At 44.6% G+C, this 23,423-nt stretch overlaps 1 protein-coding gene and 1 long non-coding RNA gene across 4 annotated transcripts in view; one reads left to right on the forward strand and one right to left on the reverse strand.

Annotated features, from left to right (window-relative positions):
• ARMH1 (armadillo like helical domain containing 1) overlaps nucleotides 1-20,280 on the reverse strand; it is a 37,238-nt gene extending 16,958 nt beyond the window's left edge. Inside the window, exons 1-6 of one of the 3 annotated variants that reach the window (XM_049618648.1) lie at nucleotides 20,192-20,280; nucleotides 18,936-19,163; nucleotides 13,887-13,955; nucleotides 13,027-13,193; nucleotides 11,779-11,975; nucleotides 8,438-8,522 (exon numbers count right to left, since the gene is read on the reverse strand). In XM_049618648.1, the coding sequence (XP_049474605.1) occupies nucleotides 8,438-8,522; nucleotides 11,779-11,975; nucleotides 13,027-13,193; nucleotides 13,887-13,955; nucleotides 18,936-19,141 (724 nt within the window). In that variant the 5' untranslated portion in view covers nucleotides 19,142-19,163; nucleotides 20,192-20,280. The remainder of the gene's footprint in view (nucleotides 1-8,437; nucleotides 8,523-11,778; nucleotides 11,976-13,026; nucleotides 13,194-13,886; nucleotides 13,956-18,935; nucleotides 19,164-20,191) is intronic. The other 2 variants (XM_049618650.1, XM_049618649.1) reach the window with 2 other exon arrangements.
• Nucleotides 15,319-21,574, forward strand: LOC125913518 (uncharacterized). The gene is made up of 4 exons (XR_007455041.1): nucleotides 15,319-15,396; nucleotides 17,272-17,403; nucleotides 19,917-20,296; nucleotides 20,715-21,574. It is a non-coding gene; the product is annotated as an uncharacterized LOC125913518 (long non-coding RNA).
• The last annotated feature ends 1,849 nt before the right edge of the window (nucleotides 21,575-23,423 follow it).

Below are 23,423 nucleotides of genomic sequence, written 5' to 3' on the forward strand. Positions count from 1 at the left end.
CTACACTTTAAACTTCACTACATGAAATATGATCATTTATTAGAAAGTCAAATTAATCCTAGGTTCTAGGTCAATTAGGCAAAAATGTTATTCCCCAAGTAACCATTTTTCCAAATTCACAAACATTTCCATTTTACCATGAACTTGTTTCTTATGTCTGTGTTTGTTTTTCAGGAATTTTTATGAGATGGTATAGTGGTTTTAAAATATGTCCACAAAAGTTTTAGTATGTTTCCTCTCAAGGGGTGGAGCCCATTTCTTCTCCCCAGCTTCTAGTGAACAGGGTAAAACAGAAGGGACGGTGTATGACTTCTGAGGTTAGATTATAAAAGGTAGTGGGGCCTCCTCCTTGCACTCCCTCAGATCACTCACTCTGGGAGAAGCCAGCTGCCATGCTGTGAGGACATTAAAGCAGCTCAATGGAGACGCCCACATGGCGAAGACTTGAGGCTTCCTGTCAACAACCAGCTTTAACTTGCCAGGTCTGTGAGTGAGCCATGACGGAAGGGGGTCCTCTAGGCCCCATGGCGCCTTTGGATGACCATGGTTCCAGCCAGCTGCTTGACTGCAACCTCATGAGATACCTGGAGCCAAAACCACTCAGTTAAGCTGTTCCCAGATTCCTGACCCACAAAAACTGTGTGAGATAATAAATGTTTATTTTTTAGCCACTAAGTTTTGAGATAATTTGTTATATAGCAATGGGTAATGGATAGAGATGGATGGATTTAGCAGTTTTCATAGATTTCTGCAAAGTGTGAATATAATGGCTTTCATTTTGTCTTCATAGTGGCATTTTATGGAATTCTCATTTGTCTCTGCCCAAGCTCTGTAGCTGCAGTGGCAGGGAGTGGGGGCAGGGAAGGGGGACCCAGTGGAGGAGCCTGCTGGAGGTCACCATACTGCATAGCCTACACTGCCCACCCTTGAGAAGAGAGGATGGGGAGAGGTGGGACAAAGAAAGGGAGACCAAGGGCCAACAAAGGGCAGATGGGGGAACTGAGGGACAGAGAGAGTGTAAAATCTCTGAGAACTCTGAAGTTCCGGCCTCTCTCAGCTCTCTTAGGTCCCATTAATACAACCAATGCTTTAAACTTCACAAATATTTAAAGGAAACATGTCAATAAATTGGGGATTTGGTGAACTGGGCACTCAGCAAATTGGTCATTCGGCCAATTGATTTTTGGCAAGCATATATTTGGCAAATTAATTTACAATGAATGGTCTGCTTCTAATTAAGTCATACATAGTGATGTTCATAAGGTAATAATTTATTTGTAAAAGATGCTAATATATTTACACATACATATATTTCAAATTCCCAACAGAACTCATTAATTTATTCTTCTGCAAAACTTTCTATGACTTTGAAATTTCTCTTCTCTAGGAAGAGAGGCCAGTGAGAGAGTACTTCTGTGGCTTAGACTGCTCGTCATGATTAAGTCCCTGCCTGCCACCAATTCCTGGAATAGCAATCCTCCCTGGGAGGAAACTGCCATTTTTCACTTCACAGAAGTCATAAATGGAGATAAATTCCAGGCAGGACCACTTTGAAGAAGGCCTCCCTTAATTTTAATTTTGGCTCTCTAATGTTAAATGGGATCATCATTAAAAGAAATTCTAAAATCTTAATTCTAGGAAAAAAAAACCTTCAGAAATTAGTGGTCACCAGTACCCTTGCCATGGTTATTTCTACTTCAAAGTGAAGAACAGACAAGAATGGACAAACAGAATCCCCTGCAGTGAGGACTAGGAAACCATTCTTTGATGCACACATTTCCTCTGTCACTCTTTTGGGAGAAAAAGGTGCCATTGTGGAACCATACTAGACCCTGAGAGAAAAGGAGAAATCAGTAATACTAATCCGCACTAGCCTTTAGTTCCAGCTGTGGCCCCCAGCTGTCTTCCAGGTGAGGCCCCAGATAACATGGAGCAGAGATAATCCATCTCTGCTGCGTCCTGTTGTAATCTTTGACTTATGTAGTGTGAGAGTAAAACAGTGATAGTTTTGTGACATGAAATTTGGGGTGGTTTGTTATAAGCAACAGGTAACCAGGGCATCCACGCCCTGCTCCTGTGGCCTTACTATCTCCTACCTTCCTCCAAGTACCACTTCTTTTTTCTCCCTCTCCAAACCTTCTTCCTTGGCCCTAGGAACTCTCAGGAAATAAAGGGTAATTTACTACACACAGCCTCCACTTAGCCACCTGGGCTGAAAAAACTAGTTATTTCATTCTATTTCCAATGTGATGCCTGTTCAGTATAAATTAGGGTATACACGATTCACCCCGTCTCCATTCATTCATGCAACAAATATTTAAGAGTCTACTTTTGCCAGTACTGTTCAGGCCCTAGGGATACAATGGTAAACAAAGAAGAGGAACTCTCAGTTCTTTTGGAGCTGATTTTCTTACAGAGCACAGACATTAAACATGTAAACAAACAAACAAGGTGATTTCTAAAGGAGATAAGTGCAATGATGTGCTATGATGGAGAGAGCCTGAGGTGGGTGGCAGGAGGGAATGGGGAAACTTTAGAGAGAGTGGGCAGAGGTGACATCTGAGCTGAAGTTTGAGAAGCTGTCCATCAATCCAAGGTCTGGGGGAAGAGCCTTCCAGAAGCTTTGCTGGCCATGACAGGTGTGTAGATTTTAGTGTAGGTGCAGTGGGAAGCTATTTTGAAATGATTGTTCTGGCTGCACTGGGAGGATGGGTTACAGGAGGCCGGAATGGAAGCAGACGTTAGCAAACAGGATGGTGGGTTAGCCTTGGGCGATCACGGGGTGGGGTTGGGGCGGACAAAGAGGGTAAGTAGGGAGAGAGCCAGATAGAACTTGGTAAGGGTGGGATGGGGTGGGAGGTGAGAGAAAGTGCAGATCATGGTACTGGTCTTACACTTTTTACCTGAACAGTTGGGTTGGTAGTGGCACCTTTTATTGAAAATAGGAGAAAGAAAAGGATTTGGGAAGAAAATCAAGCGTTCTGTTTTGGATATAAATTTCAGATGTCTGGGGAGGTTTCAGGGGAGAGATCAGGCCAAAGATACAGTCTGGTATCTGCATGTATAACATATTTGTGGTGCGTAAAGCCAGGGGACTAGACAAAATCACGCGAGCAGGAGGTGTTGGTAAAGAGATGAGAAGTAGGCTGACCTAACAGAGTGGTAGAGAAATTAGGAGAAAGTAGAAAAGCAAGCAGAGCAAACATGGCAGACCCAGCTGGCAGGAGAACAACGAGAAGTGGTATCACAGAAGCCCAGAGAAGAAAGCCGGATGCTTTGGGCCAATTGGGTCAATGGAAAAATGGGTAGCTGGAGGGGAACTTGGGGTCAAGGAGGGATATGCATCCTTAAACGCTATCACTTAATCTAATTTTGGGGGGCAAGTATTTTAAATCTCTTTTAATCCATAGATTACCAAGGAGGGGCTCTCTTTTAAAGATGAGAGATACAGGGGGTGCCTGAATGGCTCAGCTGGTTAAGTGTCCAACTCTTGATTTCAGCTTGGGTCATGATTGTGTGGTTCATGGGATCAAGCCCCACATCAGGCTCTCCTCGCTGACAACAAGGAAGGAGCCTGCTTGGGATTTCTCTCTCCCTTCCCCACTTGTACTCTCTCTCTCAAAATAAATAAATAAACATTAAAAAAAAAAAAAAGATGGGGGATACAGATCATATTTGCATGTCAGTGGAGATGATCCACCAGACAGAAAGTGAGAGGCTGTTGTGAGAAGGCTTTATGAATGTGCTTCAGAGAATAAGCAGAAGCAGAAGATGGGATGGTTGGGTGGCTCAGTCGGTTAAGTGACCAACTCTTGGTTTCAGCGCAGGTCATGATCTCATGGTGAGATCCACAGTGTGGAGCCTGCTTGGGATTCTCTCTCCTTCTCTCTCTGCCCTTTCCCTGCTTGTGCTGTCTGTCTCTCAAATAAGTAAATAAATAAACTTAAAAAAATTAAACTTAAAAAAATAAACTTAAGTAAAAATAAACTTAAAAAAACTTAAAAAATAGACCTAAAAAAAAAAAAAAAAGAAGAAGCAGAAGAGCTGGCCTGTGGTAGGAGCAGGGACATTTGGTAGTAATGGGAAAGAGAACAGAGAATGAGTAACGGGCCAGGCAGACTGGCAGATTTGGAGGTGGTGGGGGTGGAGTTCTCAATGAAAAAAGAGGTGAAGGTCTCACCTGGCTCCTGCACCACTGACAAGGGGAAAGAGTCACCAGGTCTCCTAAGCCTCTCCACCCTGTTTTCACTGGACTCTCCCTGAGAACTCCACTTTCCTTGTAGCCTTCTCAGGGGAAGGATGTTAACTACCTCTCCCATCATGGAAGGTAGAGTGAACATCCTCCTTAACCTCCTCCTTCCTTCTGAACCACTCATTTTTGTTTTTTTGTTTTTGTTTTTTGTTTTGTCTGTTTGTTGAGAGAGAGAGACAGAGAGAGAGAGAGAGAGAGAGAGAGAGAGAGAGAGAAGGAGGGAGAGAGAGAGTCCGAGAGAGAGAGAGAGAGAGAGAGAGTTGGGGAGGGGCAGAGGGAGGATCTTAAGCAGTCTCCACAGCCAGAACAGAGCTCGACATGGGGCTTGATCCCACGACCCAGAGATCATGACCTGAGCCAAAATCAAGAGTGGGACACTTAACCAACTGAGCCACTCAGTCGCCCCCCTGACTAAGCCACCCAGATGCCCTATGACCCATTAACTTTTCTCCTCAATACAAACACAAGCAACCCCCAGTACTTGGCATAGTACCTGGCACACCACGGATGTTCAATTAATATTTGTTTCTAAAAAACAAACGAACTCTGGCCCTTTTAAGGTTAGTCCATTCAACTATATCGCTTATTCCTCCTGGTTACTGGGTTCTCTAACCATGACTGTTGCCATCATCCTGGTCTTGTAATTTAGTGTTGTCCAACTCAGAGAAATTAATCTCTGATCCTCTCCAGTTGTCACTGTTAGGACCACATCTAAGACCTGTCAGACCTTCCCTCCCCCTGCCTTTGGAGGAGTCTCAGCGGGAGCTAACACTGTGTTCTCTTCCAGAACTTCCACTCCACCGATCACGTAGCATAGCTCCCCCTTGTGGACAACGCATATACATGCATATACATGCTCTACGTTCCCAGTTCCACCAAGACTATTTTGAAGTTCCTGGTAAAAAAGAATGATTCATTCATTCAACAGACATCTTGGGCACCTGTTATGAGTTTGGCATATTTGAAATTATCTTGAGGCTCACGGTTTTACTGTTATCACAGGAGCAGACATCAAACCAAAAAGGCAGTGAGAAAATCTCATGTTTCTCCTGCCTCTGCCTCAGTGTGTATGTACAGTCTTCCCTCCCTCCCTCAACAGACATGCAACAAGGATCTACCCTATGCCAGAGACTGCACTGAGGAGATAAGGACAAAAGTGGTAAGAAGTGCACTGAAACTGTACCCAGTGCATTCTAGAGATGACTGCTCTAGGGAAGGGGTGTACTGGAGGGCAGGAGATGCAGGGTGGTACAAAGGAAGGAGGGCTGACATCTGGGCAGGGGTTGAAGGCAGGTGAGGGAAGGCCTTGGGAAAGAAATGCTTAAGCTAAGAAGTGATGATGAGTAGGAGTGGTCACATGAGTCAGGTGAAGGTGGTGGCGGGAAGGGAGGCTCAGTGCCACCCAGTCTAGTCCCCTTGGGCTGCTTGATTATGCTTCCTAACGTGATTCAACTGCCAGGTTACCCCCTTGCTCCAATGCAGCAACAACTCTCTGCTGCTGGGTTTGACCTTTACTCGGTTCCCTCCACTACCCCACACTTTACTGGCAACTCCTGCCAAGCTAGGGGACTCTCCTCCAGCTGGTAATGGATTTCAACATAGCATTACTTCTCAATTTACAAGGTCCATTTTCCCAGGCACACCTGCAGGGGTCAAACAAATATGAAATTGACGATGCTGCTGAAGGCAAAACTGACTGACATTTAGTTTCAACACGGCCTCCCCAAAATAAATGATATTGGAAGTCAGCGTCTGGACCTTTGTTGGTCTTCCCCAGGATCTCACATGCATAGTTGAACCCTGGTACACGCCTGCTCCTTCTGTCCCTCCCAGACTTCCTGGGTCTGGGGCTCCACCTGCCGAATCCTGATATGTCCTGATGTCCAGATCTTTCCTGCTTAATAGGTCTCTCTGTCCTGGCCTCCACAGCCCTGTTCATTCCCCCTTCCATATGCCATCTCATTCTCCATACTGAGGCAGTTCCCAGTCCTGTCCATTCTCTTTTCCCAGGGCCTGTTATTTGGCTAGACCAAGTACATTTTTTAAAAAATTTTTTAAAGATTTAAAAATTTTTTTAAAGTAATCTCTACACCCAACATGGGGCTTGAACCCACAACCTCAAGATCAAGAGTCACATGCTCCACTGACTGAGCCAGCCAGGCACCCCCAGACCAGCACATTCTTACTTTGTTATCTGAACAACCTGAAAGGCCTCCCAACTGTCCTCGAGACTTGAGAGCCTTCTGTGGCTCTGACCTACTGAGCACACCACCACTCAGGTAACATTCCTGAGACAGTGCTTTCCCTCTGCCACTCCCCTGTTCACGGCTCACTTTTCAATGGCTCTGTGCTGCCTACTGGAGAGAGTACCTGCTACTCTTCCATCTGGCTTTCAAGGTGCTCGTCAATCTGGTCCTAGCCTACCTTTCTAGATCTTTCTGGACTGAGACCTCTATCAAACTTCCACTAAATGATCTGTCACTCCTCAGATACATCTTGTATATCCCTACGTCTGGGACTTCTTTTATACCATTCTCCTTTCCAGAATGCCCTCCTCTTCTCCTTTCTACCTTCCCAGATCCTTCCCATTCTCCAAGGCTCAGCTCAAATACCACCTTCTCAGCAAACCCTTCTTTGATCCCTCCTGTTGAAAACAGAATTTTCTTTCTTTGAACCACTCTAGGAACAGGGAAGGAAACAACATCCTGTAAACACCTACTATGGGCTCATGTTAAAAGCATACATTTTAGGGGCACCTACGTGGCTCAGTCAGTTAAGTGTCTGACGTCGGCTCAGGTCATGATCTTGTGGTCCATGGGTTTGAGCCCCACATCTGGCTCTGTGCTGACAGCTCAGAGCCTGGAACCCGCTTTGGATTCTGTGTCTCCATCTCTAGCTGCCCTTCCCCCACTCTCTCTTTCTCTCTCTCTCTCAAAAATAAATTAACCTTAAAAAAATTAAAAAGCATACACTTGGGGCGCCTGGGTGGCGCAGTCGGTTAAGCGTCCGACTTCAGCCAGGTTACGATCTCGCGGTCTGTGAGTTCGAGCCCCGCATCGGGCTCTGGGCTGATGGCTCGGAGCCTGGAGCCTGTTTCCGATTCTGTGTCTCCCTCTCTCTCTGCCCCTCCCCCGTTCATGCTCGGTCTCTCTCTGTCCCAAAAAAAAAAAAAAAAAAAAAAAAAAAAAGCATACACTTTGCAGTCAGATCTGGTTTGAATCTAGTTAGTTGCATAACCTTGGGAAGCATACTTAATATCTCTGTGCTTTGATGCTTTAGCTTGAAAAACATAACAATACTTACCTCCACCATTTATTCATTTGAACATTTGAAACCTAATATGTGCCAGGCTCTGTACTCTTGTGGTTCTTTTGAGAATTAAATGAAAGGATGCATGGAAAGTGGCTAGCACATAGGTGTACTGAATACGTGAAAACTTAATACTACCACCATCCAGTTTAGTTTCTTAGGAGAGGGACAGTCCCCCAGGTGACTTCTGTTTAGTGGGGAAGTACTACATAAGACTGAGAACCAGAGCCAGCTCTTCACCCAGGCAGGTCCTAGCAAATGTTAAAGCATCATGTGGCTGATTCAAAGTATAGAAAGTGGCTGTCGTTTTCTGGCTGATCAGATCGAACCAGCATCTTCCATCTGCTGAGGTTACCTAGGATACTTAACATGGTTCCTGTGACTAAGAGAAAACTCTATGTATGTATGTATGTATTTGAGTGAGAGCAGGGGAGGGGCAGACAGAGGGGGACAGAGGATCCAAAGCAGCCTCTGCACTGACAGGCTGATTGCAAAGAGCCTGATGTGGGGCTCAAACTCAAGAACCGTAAGATCATGACCTGAGCAAATGCTCAACCAGACTGAACTATCCAGGTGCTCCATGACTAAGAGAAAACTCTCAAGAGTGAATCTGTCTGGGGGCGCCTGCGTGGCTCAGTCGGTTGGGCGTCCGACTTCAGCTCAGGTCAGGTCATGATCCACGTTGGGCTCTGTGCTGACAGCTCGGAGCCCGGAGCCAGCTTCGGATTCTGTGTCTCCTCTCTCTGCCCCTCCCCCACTCACACTCTATCTCTCAAAAATGAATAAATATTAAAAGAAAATTTGAAGAGCAAACCTGTCTAGCTCTCACGGTGACTATAATGTGTGAGTGGGAGCAGACCCGGACGCCTCCCCTACCTTCATACTGCACTTCCAGGTGCATCGTGCGCAGTACCTTCAGCACGCAGTCCACAATGCTGGGGTGTGTGGTCCCAACGATCGACTGACAAGATAGACAACAGGACAAACTAGTTACTCTTTAGATCTAGTACACCTGGAAGAAATGAAAAGCGGACTTCCCAGACAGCTAGGCAGCCTGGCTGAGTGGGGAGAGGGAGGGGAGTGGTGAGTCAGCGGGCCTTGGCCCCCGCACCATCAAGTACATTTCTTTTCCAGGGGAGGGACAGATGGGCATCCAAGAATCAGACTGAAGCGTCTGCTGAGGTGACCACCGACCCCTCTAGCTCAGGAGGTGTTCAGTTGGGGTTAGCTGGCCACCTGCTAGAGGTGTGGGGACAAGCCTCCCCCCTTGCTGGGGGGAGGGTGGGCACAGGCTGGGGAGAGTGGCACTGATCCAGGATCCTATATCTTCTCTCCCTCATGAACCTCACCCAACAGGGGAACTGCTCCTTTCTACCTCTTCAACCTTTATCTGTGCATCACTTCCTGTCCATTAGCATGAAACACACTCAAGTTCACCCAGATTGCACAAAATTATCCTTCGGCTCAATCTTCTCTTGCTACTGCTCTTTTCCCCCTTTACACCTAAGCTTTGCAGGAGCCCAGGGGAAACTACTTCATCCTCCATGCATCCCCCTTTGACAGGCTGCTGCAATTTAAATTTTCCTGCCATGGGACCAAGATTCATCCAAACTTTTCTTCTGGGGACCATCTTTCGGTTCTACCCACATTTAATCTCTCTGTTGTACTTGACCCAGCTGGTCATGTTCTCCTTATTGAAACTCTTTTCCCTGCATTTTCACAGTCCTATTTTTTCCCTGTTTTCATTTTATGGCTTCCATTGCTTTTTTCCAAAGAGGTTGAGTGGTATATGGAAAGACTAAGAACTCTCAGGGGGGCCTGGGTGGTTCCATCAGTTAAGGATCTGACTCTTTTTTTTTTTTTTTTTTTTTAAGGATCTGACTCTTGATTTTGGCTCAGGTCATGATCTCACAGTTTGCGAGATGGAGTCCTGTGTGGGGCTCTGCGCTGACAGCATGGAGCCTGCTTGGGATTCTCTCTCTCCCCCTTTTTCTGTTCTCCCCTGCTCGTGCTTTCTCTTTCTCTCTCGCAATAAATAAACATTTAAAACAAGTTTTAGAAAAACTAAGAACTCTGTAGAGTTAAAGTTGGATTTATTTATTTATTTATTTATTTTTAATGTTTTAATGTTTATTTGTGACAAAGAGATAGAGAGACAGAGCATGAGTGGGGGAGGGGCAGAGAGAGAGGGAGACACAGAATCAGAAGCAGGCTCCAGTCTCTGAGCTGTCAGCACAGAGCCTGACGCAGGGCTCGAACTCACAAGCTGTGAGATCATGACCTGAGCTGAAGTTGCACGCTTAACTGACTGAGCCTCCCAGGTGCCCAATTTAGTTTTTAATTAAAAAAAAAAAAGGTTATTCATTTTGAGAGAGAGAGAGAGAGAGAGAGTAGGGGAAGGGCAGAGAAAGAGGAAGAGAGAGAACCTTAAGCAAGCTCCACTCTGTCAGCACAGAGCCTGACGTGGGGCCTGATGTGGGGCCCAAACTGACAACAGTGAGATCATGACCTGAGCTGAAATCAAGAGCTAGACACTCAACCGACTGAGCCACCCAGGCGCCCCAAGAGAGTTGGATTTAAATGCCCACTTAGTACATACCTCTTACTTAGTGTGTGGCCTTGAATAAGTCACCAAACACCCCTCAAGGCTCAGTTACATCATCTTTAAAATGGGGATAATAATGTCTGCCTCCATAAGCTATTGTAAAGACTAAAGTAAGTCCCTGGCATAGTGCCTGGCAGGTAGGAGGCACTTAAAAACTGAAAACTGGAAGTAATAATAATAATAATAATCCAGCTCTTTTGTTGGGCCTTTCTCCTCCGCTCATCTCTTAAATGCTGGCAATGTTCCTTCTCCTTACTTGGTTCACTTTACCCGGCTGATCTTATTCACTTCTGTTGTTTTAGTTACTACTTCTCTGCTCATGAAACCCAGTGGGCCTCTCTCCTAGATGTCCTCAACAGTAATTCCTCAATTAAGCTAGGAGTCAGAATTACTTGGGGAGCTTAACAAGAAAAAGCATTACCAAAGGCTGCCTGAAAACTGTCAGATTCTATGGGAGGGATGCCCAGGATTTGGTATTTAAAAAAATTGTTTTTGAATTTTATTTATTTTTGAAAGAGAGAGAGAGAGAGAGAGAACAAGAGGGTGAGGGGCAGAGAGTAGGGGACACAGAATCCCAAGCAGACTCTGTGCCATCAGCACCCAGCCCAACTTGGGGCTCAAACTCAAGATAATGACCTGAGCTGAGATCAAGAGTCAGTGGCTCAACTCACTGTGCCACCCAGATGCCCCCAGGATTTGGTATTTTTCCCATAAATGACCTATTTATATCTTTTTTTTTTTTTTTTTTTTTTTTTTTTTTTGGCCTATTTATATCTTCTGCAGCTGGCTGGGCCTGCTCCTTAAATGGTACTTGGGAGCCACCGAGGCTCATCAAGTCAAAGCCTAACTCCTCCCAAATCAGATCGGTTTTTCCTGCTCTCTCCTGCTGGTACCCAACTCTGCCTGATGCTAAGTCCAAAGCTGGATGTCATTTTTGACTGTTTTTCTTTTAGTGCCCCACTTACCACTCACTCTGCCTCAGAAATGTCTGTCTGACCCTGTCCTCTCTGTTCCCACTGCCACAGTTCAGACCTTACCCTTCCTTTGACCTCTTGTCTCCCTGCCTCCACTGAGCCTGGAGCTGTTTTGAGAGCTTTTAATAATTTACCTCAAGACCAATCTTGGAGCCTCTCTTCCCTCCTTATTAGCACAGTGTCTTCATGTGGCCACCATGTCCCAAATCTGCTTCCACTAGCATTCAAGGGCACTGAGAGGAAGGTAGAGCCCGCAAGAGAAAAGGAGCTTTCCCAAGCCCTGGCGATCTGGCCTCTCACTTCCATGCTGTCAACAAATGTGCCCATGATGCCTTCCCTACCAAATTGACTCCTGTAAGCTTTTCTACAGTCTTTTCATCATCCTTGTTTCTTGTCTCAACCACTTTTAAGTCTGCCAACATCTTTCTGATCCTTAAGTAAACAGGACAAATCACTCTGCTGGGAGACATGAACTCTTTGTCCCGCCTTGGCCTTCTGGAAGTAACGCTGATTGAACAGCAGATGTGCAGTGGGAGGCTGAGCTCAGTTTCTCATGCCTGAGTGAAGTGCAACTGTGGAAGGTAATTTTCAGGTTAGTGTGTTGAATCGGAACCACAGGAGCATGTGGGCTGCCTCACCTGTGCAGTCCTGAGAGTCTGCAGGGAGAGCTGCTGAGCTTTTGGGGACGCACAAGGCAGCAAAGCTATTAGACCTTTGTACACTTGATTCTGGTACTTGGGATTACCGTGGACCAAAGAATCCAATAGAATCTGCACTTCTTCTTGGGTCTCTTCTGATTTAGACTTTGCCAAAAATTCTGCTATGGATCTTACACCTGAACAAAGAAAAGAGGAAATGCCCAATTGGAAGGGATTTATGAGAAAGTGCCTCACTTGAGATTACATAATATGGGGTAAGGACTGAAATGTGTTAACCAAGCCTGTTCAAGCGAAGCAAAAATCAAGGCTCTTGCGTTGCCTCACTGCCTTATTTGCCTCATGGCTCTGTGGCCAGAGGATTTTGTTTCAACACAGGGCATGTCCACTTGTCAAAATCTGTTGTAAAGTTGAAAATGGCTCTGCAAAATGCACAATTAAACACGTGTTTGGGATTGCTATGTGATAATGAACACATATGCAGCATTCAGCAGTTTACTAAATGTTCTGACACATGCTGCCTCATTTAATCGCTATACTGAGAGGGAGGTGTTAGTCCCATTTCATGGATAAATACACTAAGGCTCAGAGAGGCCATGGCGAGACATAGAGGAGAACCATGATGAAAAGTGCAGTGAGGGAAATACTTTGAAAAAGGGGTGTGGGGGGGATGGCATCATCTTTATCCACCCTGATCAGGACACTTGATGGAACATACGGAAATTACATGGTTATTTACACTTCTCACTATATTGTAAGCTCTTTGAGGACAAGGACTGTATTTTATTCATCTTTGTACTCCCAGCACCTTAGTGTATATGTGTGTGTGTGTGTGTGTGTGTGTGTGTATACTTAGCACACATATTCAATGACTTTATTTCCTTTTTATTTCTAGAGTTATTCATAACTCACTTAATTTCACAAAGGATTTTAGGCAATGGCTCAATAAATCTTTGTTGAATGGGTGCATAAAAGAGGATATATTTAAAATGGAGAAGTATTTCCAAAACTACCATGGAAAGATTTGAGCAAATGACAAATCAAGAAAATCATAAATCTGACTCTTCTGGCAGTGACGTGGACAGGGGCTAATTGACTCCACTGTACAAAGTGCTTCTGTGCAACCAGTTCCATGATGTGTTTTCCTAGAGCAGTGCTGGGTGCTGCCACCATTTTGCCCAGGCCCCTAGGAAGACATGGGATTGCCACCCTGTCATACACAGTACCCACCATAGCTTTCACAAATGAGCTCCTTGTACTTCCTGCCAGAGTTCGCAATGACCTGAAGTAGCCTGATGGATTCCTTCTTGTCCTCCTCCTTGATCTTCTCCAGCCCAAGTATTTCCAAGAGTGTTAGGACACCTCCAACCTCGAGAAATTCTATAAGGTACCGATTACTGTCCAGAGAAATACAAGAGTAGAAATCAGACACCCTGTCAGGTTCCTTGGCACTCACCTTTCTGAGGGATCTCAAGGGCCTTTCTTCACATACTTTGCCCTCCTATCTAGGACGTGCTCATGGGCAAAGTGACACAATAATTTAGAAGTTCTTCCTTCTAGCAGCAAATGAAAAAGTTAAATACAATGGACATATCTTGTGTTTGGTTTTTCAGCATCTGTTTCTCTTCTTGAAATGGCACCTCAATGACCCTTGGGGAATCACCCCTCTGCCACTCAAGGGCCATGTGGTTTTGGCAGGATGAGCAGGTGACAGGGAACACCATCATTCTGACTGCAGTAATCGTTTGGGACCAGCCATGTGACCTCAGTTGGCTCAAGGAGGTTCAAAACTGGGGACTTTCTTAGGAATCCCTGGGAAAGATTAAGTGCTCTTTTGGGTGGACTGAGCTAGAAGGATGCATGTCTGGAGTTCCTGAGAGCCATAGCGCTCAGAACAGAGCTGAGAAATAGAGAAAAAGAGAGGCAGGGACCAAGTACTGATGACATTTTTTGAGCCCTTGGATCTAGTCAGGCCGAAAATCTGCATTTCTACCCAGATGGTGAAATGTGGTGGTCCCATGTGGTGTGAATGCCAAGGTCACCATGAGCCCAACATACAACTGAGATCCCAGAATCTCTCTAGAACTCACCTGCTTACAGCTGACAAGAAGATGCCAATTGACTTTAGAAGCTTATCTAAACACGAGCCAGTCATATAGCTGTATGACAAGTTAAAGAGTGAATTTCAGGATGGTTTTTCACACAGGAACCAGATCCTGTGACTGATTCCTGGTCATCATCTATGATGATCATGGCCCATTCCTGGGCCTACATCTATGGCCCAGGATGACCGATAGTTGAATTGTATCCTTTATCTGAGAAGGGTCCCTAGGGTGAAGGGGAAGTGGAAACAAACATGGGGTGGGGGAATGCTGGCAGGCATGTTCACAGTTCCCCAGGAAGCTTTTCACCGGTATTCCAGCAACCTTGACTCTGATAGGCCCCCTAGACAGCAAGGAGGCTCTGATGAATATAAGGTGCATGGAGAAAGCATAGTCAATTTTCCAAGCCTCTCTATGCTATGACCATTGCACCCTTGGGTCTCTGCACAGTTCATTACTTTGTGCCTCGTTTTTAGACTTCTCTAAAAATAATCAGCTTCATCATTAATTCTCAATTTTGTACTTGCTCAGAGCTTTACACTGGAGGTCACTATCTTTATGAAGAATTGCGTGTCTTCCTAATAAGAACAACGGGAGATGGTGGAAAAATTAAACTCTGATTTAAAACAACCTCAGTATTTAATGTTATTTTTTAATGTGAGCCTTGCAAAAAGCCTCATTGTAATAAAGCACCCAGAGCACGCATCAGCTCAGATACAAGGTATGAAATCAACCCACAACAGAAAAGAAACCAGTCAACAATTACTAGGCTCATAACACATCACAGGCTCTTAGAACACTTAAGAAATTAGCTGAAATTATTGCAGCTCATGGAGGATGACTGAGAGCTTCCAAGACTGATAAAGGCTAATGTAATGGGTTGGAGGTAATGGTGCTTTGTTGGGGGGGGGGGGGGGGGCGCGTGAGGCAAATTATCTCTGCTGCACCCTGGTTCCCAGGATGCCAATAGAAGTGGAGACAGATTGGCTCATTAGGAAAGGCTCTTTGCTGCAAAAACAGTGTTTGCTCTAGAGCCAGGCTCCCCTGCCTGTTGCCACTCCAGCTGGGGGCCAGGATATCAGCCCACAGGGTAGTCTCTGTATTCCTCCATTGTCTCCCACCCAGCTCCCCAGGAGCCCCAGCCCCACCCCCCCTTCCTACCTCACTGCCTTCTCCCTCTTCTCCTCAGTTACTAGCTAGGCTCACCAACTTTTGTCACCTCTTTTTCCTCTGCCCCAGGCTAGTCTTGCTTTCACAGTCACTCATTATGCATATTTCTGATCCCTTATTTTCAGCAATTAGTTCCAGAAGTCTGTCACCATATCAGCAGGTGCTAACCAGTACTAAGCATTCATTGTGTGCCAGGCACTGTGTTGCTTTGCTTGCATTGTCACACTGAATCCTCACCACACCCCATGGGGGCTGCTATTATAACATGTCCATGTACTTCATGAGGATGTAATCTCAGCCAGGTTAATGACTTCTCTAAGTCCCAAAGGTAACTGATGGAACTGGGATTTGAACCTAGGAGTCTAATTCAGAGTCTGAGTTTTTCCTGTCAGGCCTCTCTGCCTGTAGACAGATGGAGGGAGTGGGGCTATTTATGGATTATTTCCTTGGATGGTGTTGGAGGTGGAATCATGGGTCTGCCCTCTCACTCGGGAGGGAGATGGTGAAGTAGAGTGGATGATACACGGGCTTTGGGCCAGATAGACCCTTTGCAAACCTTATCTCTGCCATTTACTAGTAAATTACTCAAACTTTTCAGGTAATGACAATCACCTATTAGGCTTGGTGTTAGGCTCACAGGAGATAATATTTGTACATCACATAGCTAGAGCATAAAAAGACTCAACAAATGGCAGCTAATAATTTTGTCATTATAATATATAAATCCTTGTTTTTTTAAAAAAATTTTTATGTTTATTTATTTTTGAGAGAGAGAGAGAGAGAGAGAGAGAGAGAGAGTTGAGCAGGGGAGAGGCAGAAAGAGAGATACAGAATCCAAAGCAGGCTCCAGGCTCTGAGCTGTCAACACAGAGCCTGACGCAGGGCTCAAATGCATGGACCGTGAGATTATGACCTGAGCTAAAGTCAGACGCTGAACCAACTGAGCCACCTAGGTGCCCCTGTAAATCCTTAGTTCTACTGGTCTATTCTGGAAGTTCAAGGTTAAAAAAGGGGTTTGAGGCTTCTGTGAGATTAGGCGGTAGTCGATTTTGTAAAACATAATGATGCTATGTTGATTTGTTTTCCTTCAAAATCCACCATAACTAGAGGACTGGGGAGGAGGAGTGAAGTCACTGATTTAAAACACGGTATCACTTCGGCTGGTCTATTTTCTCTGTTGTATGACAAGGTCACAGCAAGTTAGGAAATTATGAATAATTTCAGGTATAGACACTGAACATACAACTGTATATTAAAAGCATGATTTGAATCATTCAGTAAGTGCTGAGTGAGCGTCTACTAAATGTTAGGCATTCTGATTGGCACTTGGGATATGGGGAAGAATGATACCAGGCCTAGAGTAATAAGGGCAGTGACTGAGTAAGAAAAGAACATTATCATTTAAGGGGTGGGTGTAGGAAAGATCCTGCAACAGAGACTGAGAAATGGCCTTGGGAGAAGGTGGAGGAGAGGAGAGCATAGATAGGGGCAGTGGACAAGCCGGATGGGGGCTAGGGTGAGGTGAGTGAGGCACTTGCTTCGATTGTGAAATTTCAGGGGGCATCAAACAACTCAGTAATCAAATAATATTCCAATGTGCTATTTAAAAAAATAAAAATTAACACCAAAAAAATCCATGATGAATAAAATATTAAAGTTTTAAATGAAGATGGGGGTCTGACCCTGTGCTTGTACAACCCTGACTCCCTCCCCTCCTCCTGTCATGTGGAAAGTGCTGCCAAGTGAGATGAGGAGGGAAAAAGGTAGTCTAGACTCAGTGACAAAGGGGTTGCAGATAACCTTGGTGAGGTCAGTGTCACAAATTGTGAGGTCGAAGCCAGATTATAGGTGATGATGCTTCTCAAAGTATCATCTTTGGATCACATGAGAGTCACCAAAGGGTGCTTGTGAGAAACAAAGAGGCCAGGAGTCTCCCTCAATCTACTAAATCAGAACAGTGGGGTGGGGGTGGGGAGGTAGACTCATAATCTGCATCTTAAACCTCTTTTATGCACACTAATGTCTGAGGACACTGGGGTCAACCTAGAGATATATTCAGTGGTTTTCCCCTTGGCTTGTTCTAGGCCTGAGTCTGATTAGTAATTTTATCAATGATTTAACTGTAAGAAGAAGAGAGCTGTAATTACTTAAGCCTTTAGTTTTGCCCAGGTGCAGACTCTGGTTCACTCATTCCTTTGTTCAGTAAACACATAGGAAGTATCCCTAATGTGCCAGGCACGGTCCTGCGTGTTAGGGTTGAAGAGATGAGGAGAACAGATGTGGTTCCTGCCCTCACAGAGTCTACAATCCAGTGGGGAAGAGAGATACTGAGCAGGTATGAACAGTACAATATTATGGCAATGAAGACAGAGGGAATGTCATGAGCTACATATGTAACAGGCTAGGTATGTGCATAGGCTAGTCTGGGGCTCAGAAAAGGGCTTTCTGAGGAAGGGATGTTTTAGATTGAGATCTGAATACTGGAGTAGGAATTAGTCAAATTAAGAGGAGGTTTAGAGAAGAGGGGAGGGTTCAGGCAAGAAGAAAAATATATAAAAGGATCTGAGATGCTCCGTGGAATGCTGTGGGCACCCAGCAGGAATATCCACAAACTCATCCCTAACTCAAACTATCAAATCTGTCTTCAACCCTTATCTGTCTCCAGGGCTCCTGAGCAAGGTACCTCAAACACAACATGTCCCAAACCAGATTTATCAACTCCAGCTCCCTCGTTTCTTGGATTCTCTTCCCACATGATGGCACCCCATTCGCCCAGTTTCCCAAGCCAGAAACATGAGAGTCATTCTGTGGAATAGAAGTGGAGATGGTAGTTGGATTAATAGGTATGGAACTCAGATTCCAGAGAGAAACGTGGGCAGGGATACACAACTGAGAGCCCTTTAACGGTAGTGGGGTTGACATCACAACGATGGGTTAGGTCACTCAGGGAGAATCTATGAGTGAGCAGAGAAGAGGGACATGGATGGAGCCCCAAGAAACATCCACATTTCAGGGATGGCTGAAGAAAATTTGGAACATAGAGAAATAAAGGAGAAAACCAAGAGAATTGGTGTCACAGAAACCAAGGGAAGAGTATATAGTTTTTTGTTTGTTTGTTTGTTTGTTTGTGATGATCTATACGTGCATTCTTTCTTCTTTTTTTCTTTTTTCTTTTCTCTTTCTTTCTTTCTTAAGTATAATTGACACATAACATTATATTAGTTTCAGGGAAGCGTGTTTTGAGAAGTGGTAATGGTTGATTGACAAATGCCACTGAGAGGTCATGTATAATGACTGAGGATGTAGTCACTGGGTTTTGCAATTAGAACATTGGTGACCTTGGCAAGACCTGCATCGGTGAAGGGGACAGAAGTCAGACTGCTGTGGGTGGGGGAGAAAAGGGAGGTAAAGAAGTATAGACAGGGAAAGTCAATAACCTTTTCAAGAAGCTTCACCATGAAGGGCAGGAACTAGGTGGAATACTGGTTTGAGATGCGGATTTAATTTAATGTTTTAAGGTAGAAGGGATTTGAGCATATGTAAATGCCAATGAAAAAGCTGGTAGGGAGGCAAAAATGAAGGCCACCAGAGAGAAAGAATAAGGTTCCTGAGGACAGAGAGAGGACAACCCCAGATGGAAGGACTACCCATGTCAAATCTTATGGGAATGGAAGGGGTTAGGGGTGAGAATGAGGATATAAGTTGGGAAGACAGGAAAGGAGAGAGTTCTTGACTTTGGGGACACTACTTTGATCACCAGATGTCCTGATCTAAAATCTTAGACTCAAGAGAAGAGCTCCCTCAATAATCTTCATTCCTTTTCTCCTTTGAAGATTGCCCAATTTATTTCTGTTCAGCAAAGGATACATGAGTCTAAGCCAGGTGGTCAGGCGTACCAGGAACAAGCTGGCTCCCTGAGAAAACTCCTGCTCCAGTTCAGGGGCGGTCTTGCCTTGGTTGGTCTCGATGAAAGTGTTGAGGATGTGACTCCTTGCAACTTTGCCAGCATTGTCCCAATCCTGTAAAAAACTCAAGAGCCGGCTGATGGCTGCCTGCTCCTTTATAGAAGTCATGGTCAGTCAGTCCTGAAGTTGGCTACAGAGGGAGGGAAAACAGGTTACCAAAATAGTTAGAACCATGCAAGTCCTGTGGGCTACTCTATGGGTTTTGCTTTTCCAGCAATCAGCGGGAGGCAGGGGGAGTCTCTGTCACCCACATGGATGTTGAAACATTCAAAATATACCTCTAGAACAGGTCACCTCCTACTTGAACAGGCAGGATCTAGCTGTGTTGTAATGGCATGAAGAATATCAAGGTGGCAAACATCTGCTTCACATTTAAGAGCTAAGATTTTAGCTCCTTGGATCCTCTGCTGATGCCAGCTGAGATGAGGGTGCTTGCTAAAAACCTGGGTCTCTTTCACCCCTCATTTCACACAGTGTCAGAGATTTGGGGTCTTTAGAGACCTGGCGCTTCTCATACCAATCGGCCAAGGAAAAATGCTCCTTAACCTTGTGCCTTGGGCTCTTATACTATTCTTTTAAAAACAACTTTAAAAAAAGTTAGTAAGAATAAAAAGTTCCCATTCCATAGTTAGATTAATGGGCTGTGGTTTGTAGGAGTCTGTGTCCTTGGGAGAGTGTTTTCAGTGGGGGAGGGAAGGTTTAAAATCAACCCGTTTTCCAAAAATAGTTGTGATTGAAAGTGTTATTATCCATAACAAATGTTAGTGCTGATGGGAGAGAGGCATGTGTGATTCTTTTGTCTAACAGACAAGTGAAAGTCATATTTCACATTATCACGGGGTTTTCTGTGATTTACAGAATATTTGTGAAACATTACTTGCAGGGGCCATGATTGATATGGAGAGAACAGCTTGTGTGTAGGGGAGATGTGTATTTCACGAAGACTGTTCAACATGAAATTTACAGTCCCATAAAGTGCTTCTACATCTTCGCCAGAGATCTAGTTAAAAGGACTTTACAGTCTGAAACATCCTAAAATTGATTCTAAATTAACGTTTCCTCACATGTATTTGAGATATTGATGGGGCCCAGCTATCAGAATTTTATTAGGAAGCAATAATCTGAGGCACACTGAGACAGACATACATACACACCAACCTCCACTACTCCCCAGAGGACACTGGATATGCGCTCTCAGGAAGGGCGTCCACGTAGCCTCAGGGATGGAGACAACCACGAAATCCTGTCAGCCTTAACAGCCAGGTGAGTAACTGTGGATCACCCTAAACACAAAAATGACCAAAATCCCTCATAGGATCAGGAATCAATCACTGTTAATGACATTACAGCCCTAAGTCTGGGAATAACTTTCAGAGGCCTCGGCCACCTTTAGCATCCAAACAGGCCTCAAGAAAATGGGGATGAATGGCCGTTCTGGACCTCAGGGAAGAGGAGTTGAAACACCACCATTAGGTTTAAGAAGCAGAAAAGCACCCTGTGCCCACCCCACTGCCCCCTGCTGCCGTGGGTGGACTCTCTCCAGGATTAAAATTTAAAGTGCCATCAGAGATGCACCCAGCAATTCTAGGCCAGGGAGGGTGGGACACTTGCAGCTGGGCTCTCCCCACTTTGGATCCTGAGGTTTCCTTGGATCTTCCCTTTCTTAATCTTTTCTTAACAGGAAAGGAAAACCCACAAATGGCAGCTTTAAAGGTCACAGCGATTCAGGTGTCCATCAGTGAGTATGTGGGGCAGGCCCATCACGTGGCACTGTGTGAGGCGCTGTGGGACATGCGGGGATGAATACAGCACTGCCAGGGCCCTTGAGGAGCCCCAGATCTTGTGACAGTGGAAGAACATGAGACTTGGAGTCAGACTGGGAGCCAAGGAGAGAGGCCTCAGGAGAAACCAGTCCTGCAACCCCTTGATCTCAGACACCTTGACCAGAACCTCCAGACTGTGAGATAACCAATATCCATTGTTTAAGCCACCCAACCTATTGTGCTTTGTGATGGCAGCCCCAGCAAACTCCTACATCACCCTCACTTAATTTATCTGTTTTAGGCAGTATTTATTTCTTACTCTGACAGTTGAGGTATTAGCTTTCTCGTACCATGCTAACTTCCATTTTTTCTTCTCCCCTTATCCTCATAATATAGTTTTCCACAATTTATAGTTAAATCAATAGTTAGTGTTTACATTATTGATTAGGTAAATAAATACTGTCCACTCAAGCCGTAAACTACTATTACATTTTCTTTCCTTACAAGTTGGTTTAACCTGGAGCTAACAATTGTTTCTTTTTTTTTTAATTGTTTAGACTTCTGAGTACCTAGGGCTACTTTCTTCCCAATGTTCCAAACACATGGCAATTTTTCCAAATGTTCAATCCCTAACAGATCAGTTCCATCTTTTCCTTGGCGACTTTTTTTTTTTTTTTTAATGTTTATTTATTTTTGAGAGGGAGAGAGAACGAGCAAGCTGGGAAGGGGCAGAGAGAGAGAAGGGGACAGAAAAGCAGGCTCTGCACTGTGGGGCTCAAACTCATGACCTGAGCCGAAGTCAGACGCTTAACTGACTGAGTCACCCAGGAGCCCCTTCTCTGGCGACTTCTTTCCCACAGACCTCTGTCTTTCTGCTCCAGTTTAGACTGGTTGCTTGCTAAGCTTGGCACACAAATGTTGTCCTAGGATTTCCTTTTTGCCAGTTTTCTGTTGACTGTTCTGTTTCCTGGATCTACCTCTCCTCCTTTGTGGTTTGCTCTCTTGTTTTCCCAAAGTATATTCTTCAGTAGTTTCCTAAGAAATGAAAATTACTTTGTGTGTGTGCGTCCTTGAAAGTCTGAAAGTATATTGACCTCGTGTTAGATTGGTTGGGTATATAATTCCATGTTAGAAATAAACTCCTCTCAGATTGAGCCTCCCTTGTTGCTGTTGAGAAGTCTGATGTTCTGATTTATGTGCCATTGCCTGTGGCTTGCTTTTTCATTCTCGATGCTTTTAAACACTTTTCTGAAATTGTATGACCGTATGCCTTGGTGCAGGTCTTTTTCACTTAGTATTCTAGGCCCTTGGTGGGCTCTCTTGATCAGGTGCTATGTTCCTGCGAGTTTTGGAAATTTCTTTATCAGGCAATAACCAGTCTTTTCATTGAAGAACACATAAATGTCAGTGGAGGGTTGTTTTTTTATTTTTTACCCCTTCTGGGTGTCTTCAGGACTTTTCTACTTTACAGGTCGTGAGAGGCTGGAGGGTGCTAGATGCCTGGGACGAGGTGAGGGGCTCGGGCTGCCCCAATGCAGTGTGTAGGCTTTCCCTCCGACACTCAGTTTTCCATCCTCTATCTCATCCCTGCCCTTCAGACTATGCCTGAGGTCTCTTGAGTATGGGGGTCTCCAGGGTTCAATTTCCTTCTTTCTGATGCTGCAAGAGTTTAGAGTTGCCATGTGGTTTTTGAGGAAGGAGCTTGGGGTGGGGGCAAAGTGCTCTGCATACAGATTTCAGCCAGTTCCCCTCTGTTAGCCCCATACCTCATTCTAACATGTGCTAATTCGTGCCTTCAAGGCACTAAGCTTTTTGGAAGTTAAACTAGGTGAACTGACTTGCTTCTTGTTGGTAATCTCCCCCTGCTGGCACTTTGTTTGTGATTTCTTAGGGTGTTTCAAGCCAGGTAACATTTCCCTACCTGCTTTCTAAATATTTATCGAGCTTTCATCTGCTGTAATACCTTTTTGTATTTCTTTAGTGTTATGTTAGGGAGGTATGGAGAAGTAGGGGAGGTACAGGATGGCAGTCATGTTGAATCAAGAGCCTCCAGCCACTTATTTATTTTTATCTCAGCTTTTCTTCAAAATAGGACTTGGTGAGGATTACAAACAAAACAAAACAAAAAGCCCAAAACCCCAAACCAAATAACCAGTAAGTACAATTTTAAAAAGAATTAAAAAGAAGAAAACAGTGGGAAAAGGAGAGAAATGTACCACGTTCGGGAGAGAGTGGCTGGGATAAATTTTGTATCTGAGCTTCTTCTTGACTACCAAATATAAGGGGATACATTCTGTATCTTTCATGGTGAAGGGAGGAGAGATGGAATGATGGTGGGGAGGAGAAACTAATGTTTTTTAGTGTTTATAAGAGCTAGTCACATATATTTTATGGACATTATTTTAATCCTCTTAAGATCCTGAGGAAGTATTTATTATTATCTCTAGTTTCTAGATGGGAAAAACTAAGGTTTAGAAAGTTTGCTCATTTATTGACGGCCTCACAGCTAAGCAGGGGTGGAAACGGAAACTGCACTCAGGTTTGTGTGTAACTCCAGAGTCCATCTTCTCTCCGTTAAACCAAAAGCACTGATTCTGCTCTCCCTTGTGTTCCAAAATGTCACCAAA

This window comes from Panthera uncia (assembly GCF_023721935.1).
Source record: "Panthera uncia isolate 11264 chromosome C1 unlocalized genomic scaffold, Puncia_PCG_1.0 HiC_scaffold_4, whole genome shotgun sequence".
Classification (NCBI taxonomy): Eukaryota; Metazoa; Chordata; class Mammalia; order Carnivora; family Felidae; genus Panthera; species Panthera uncia.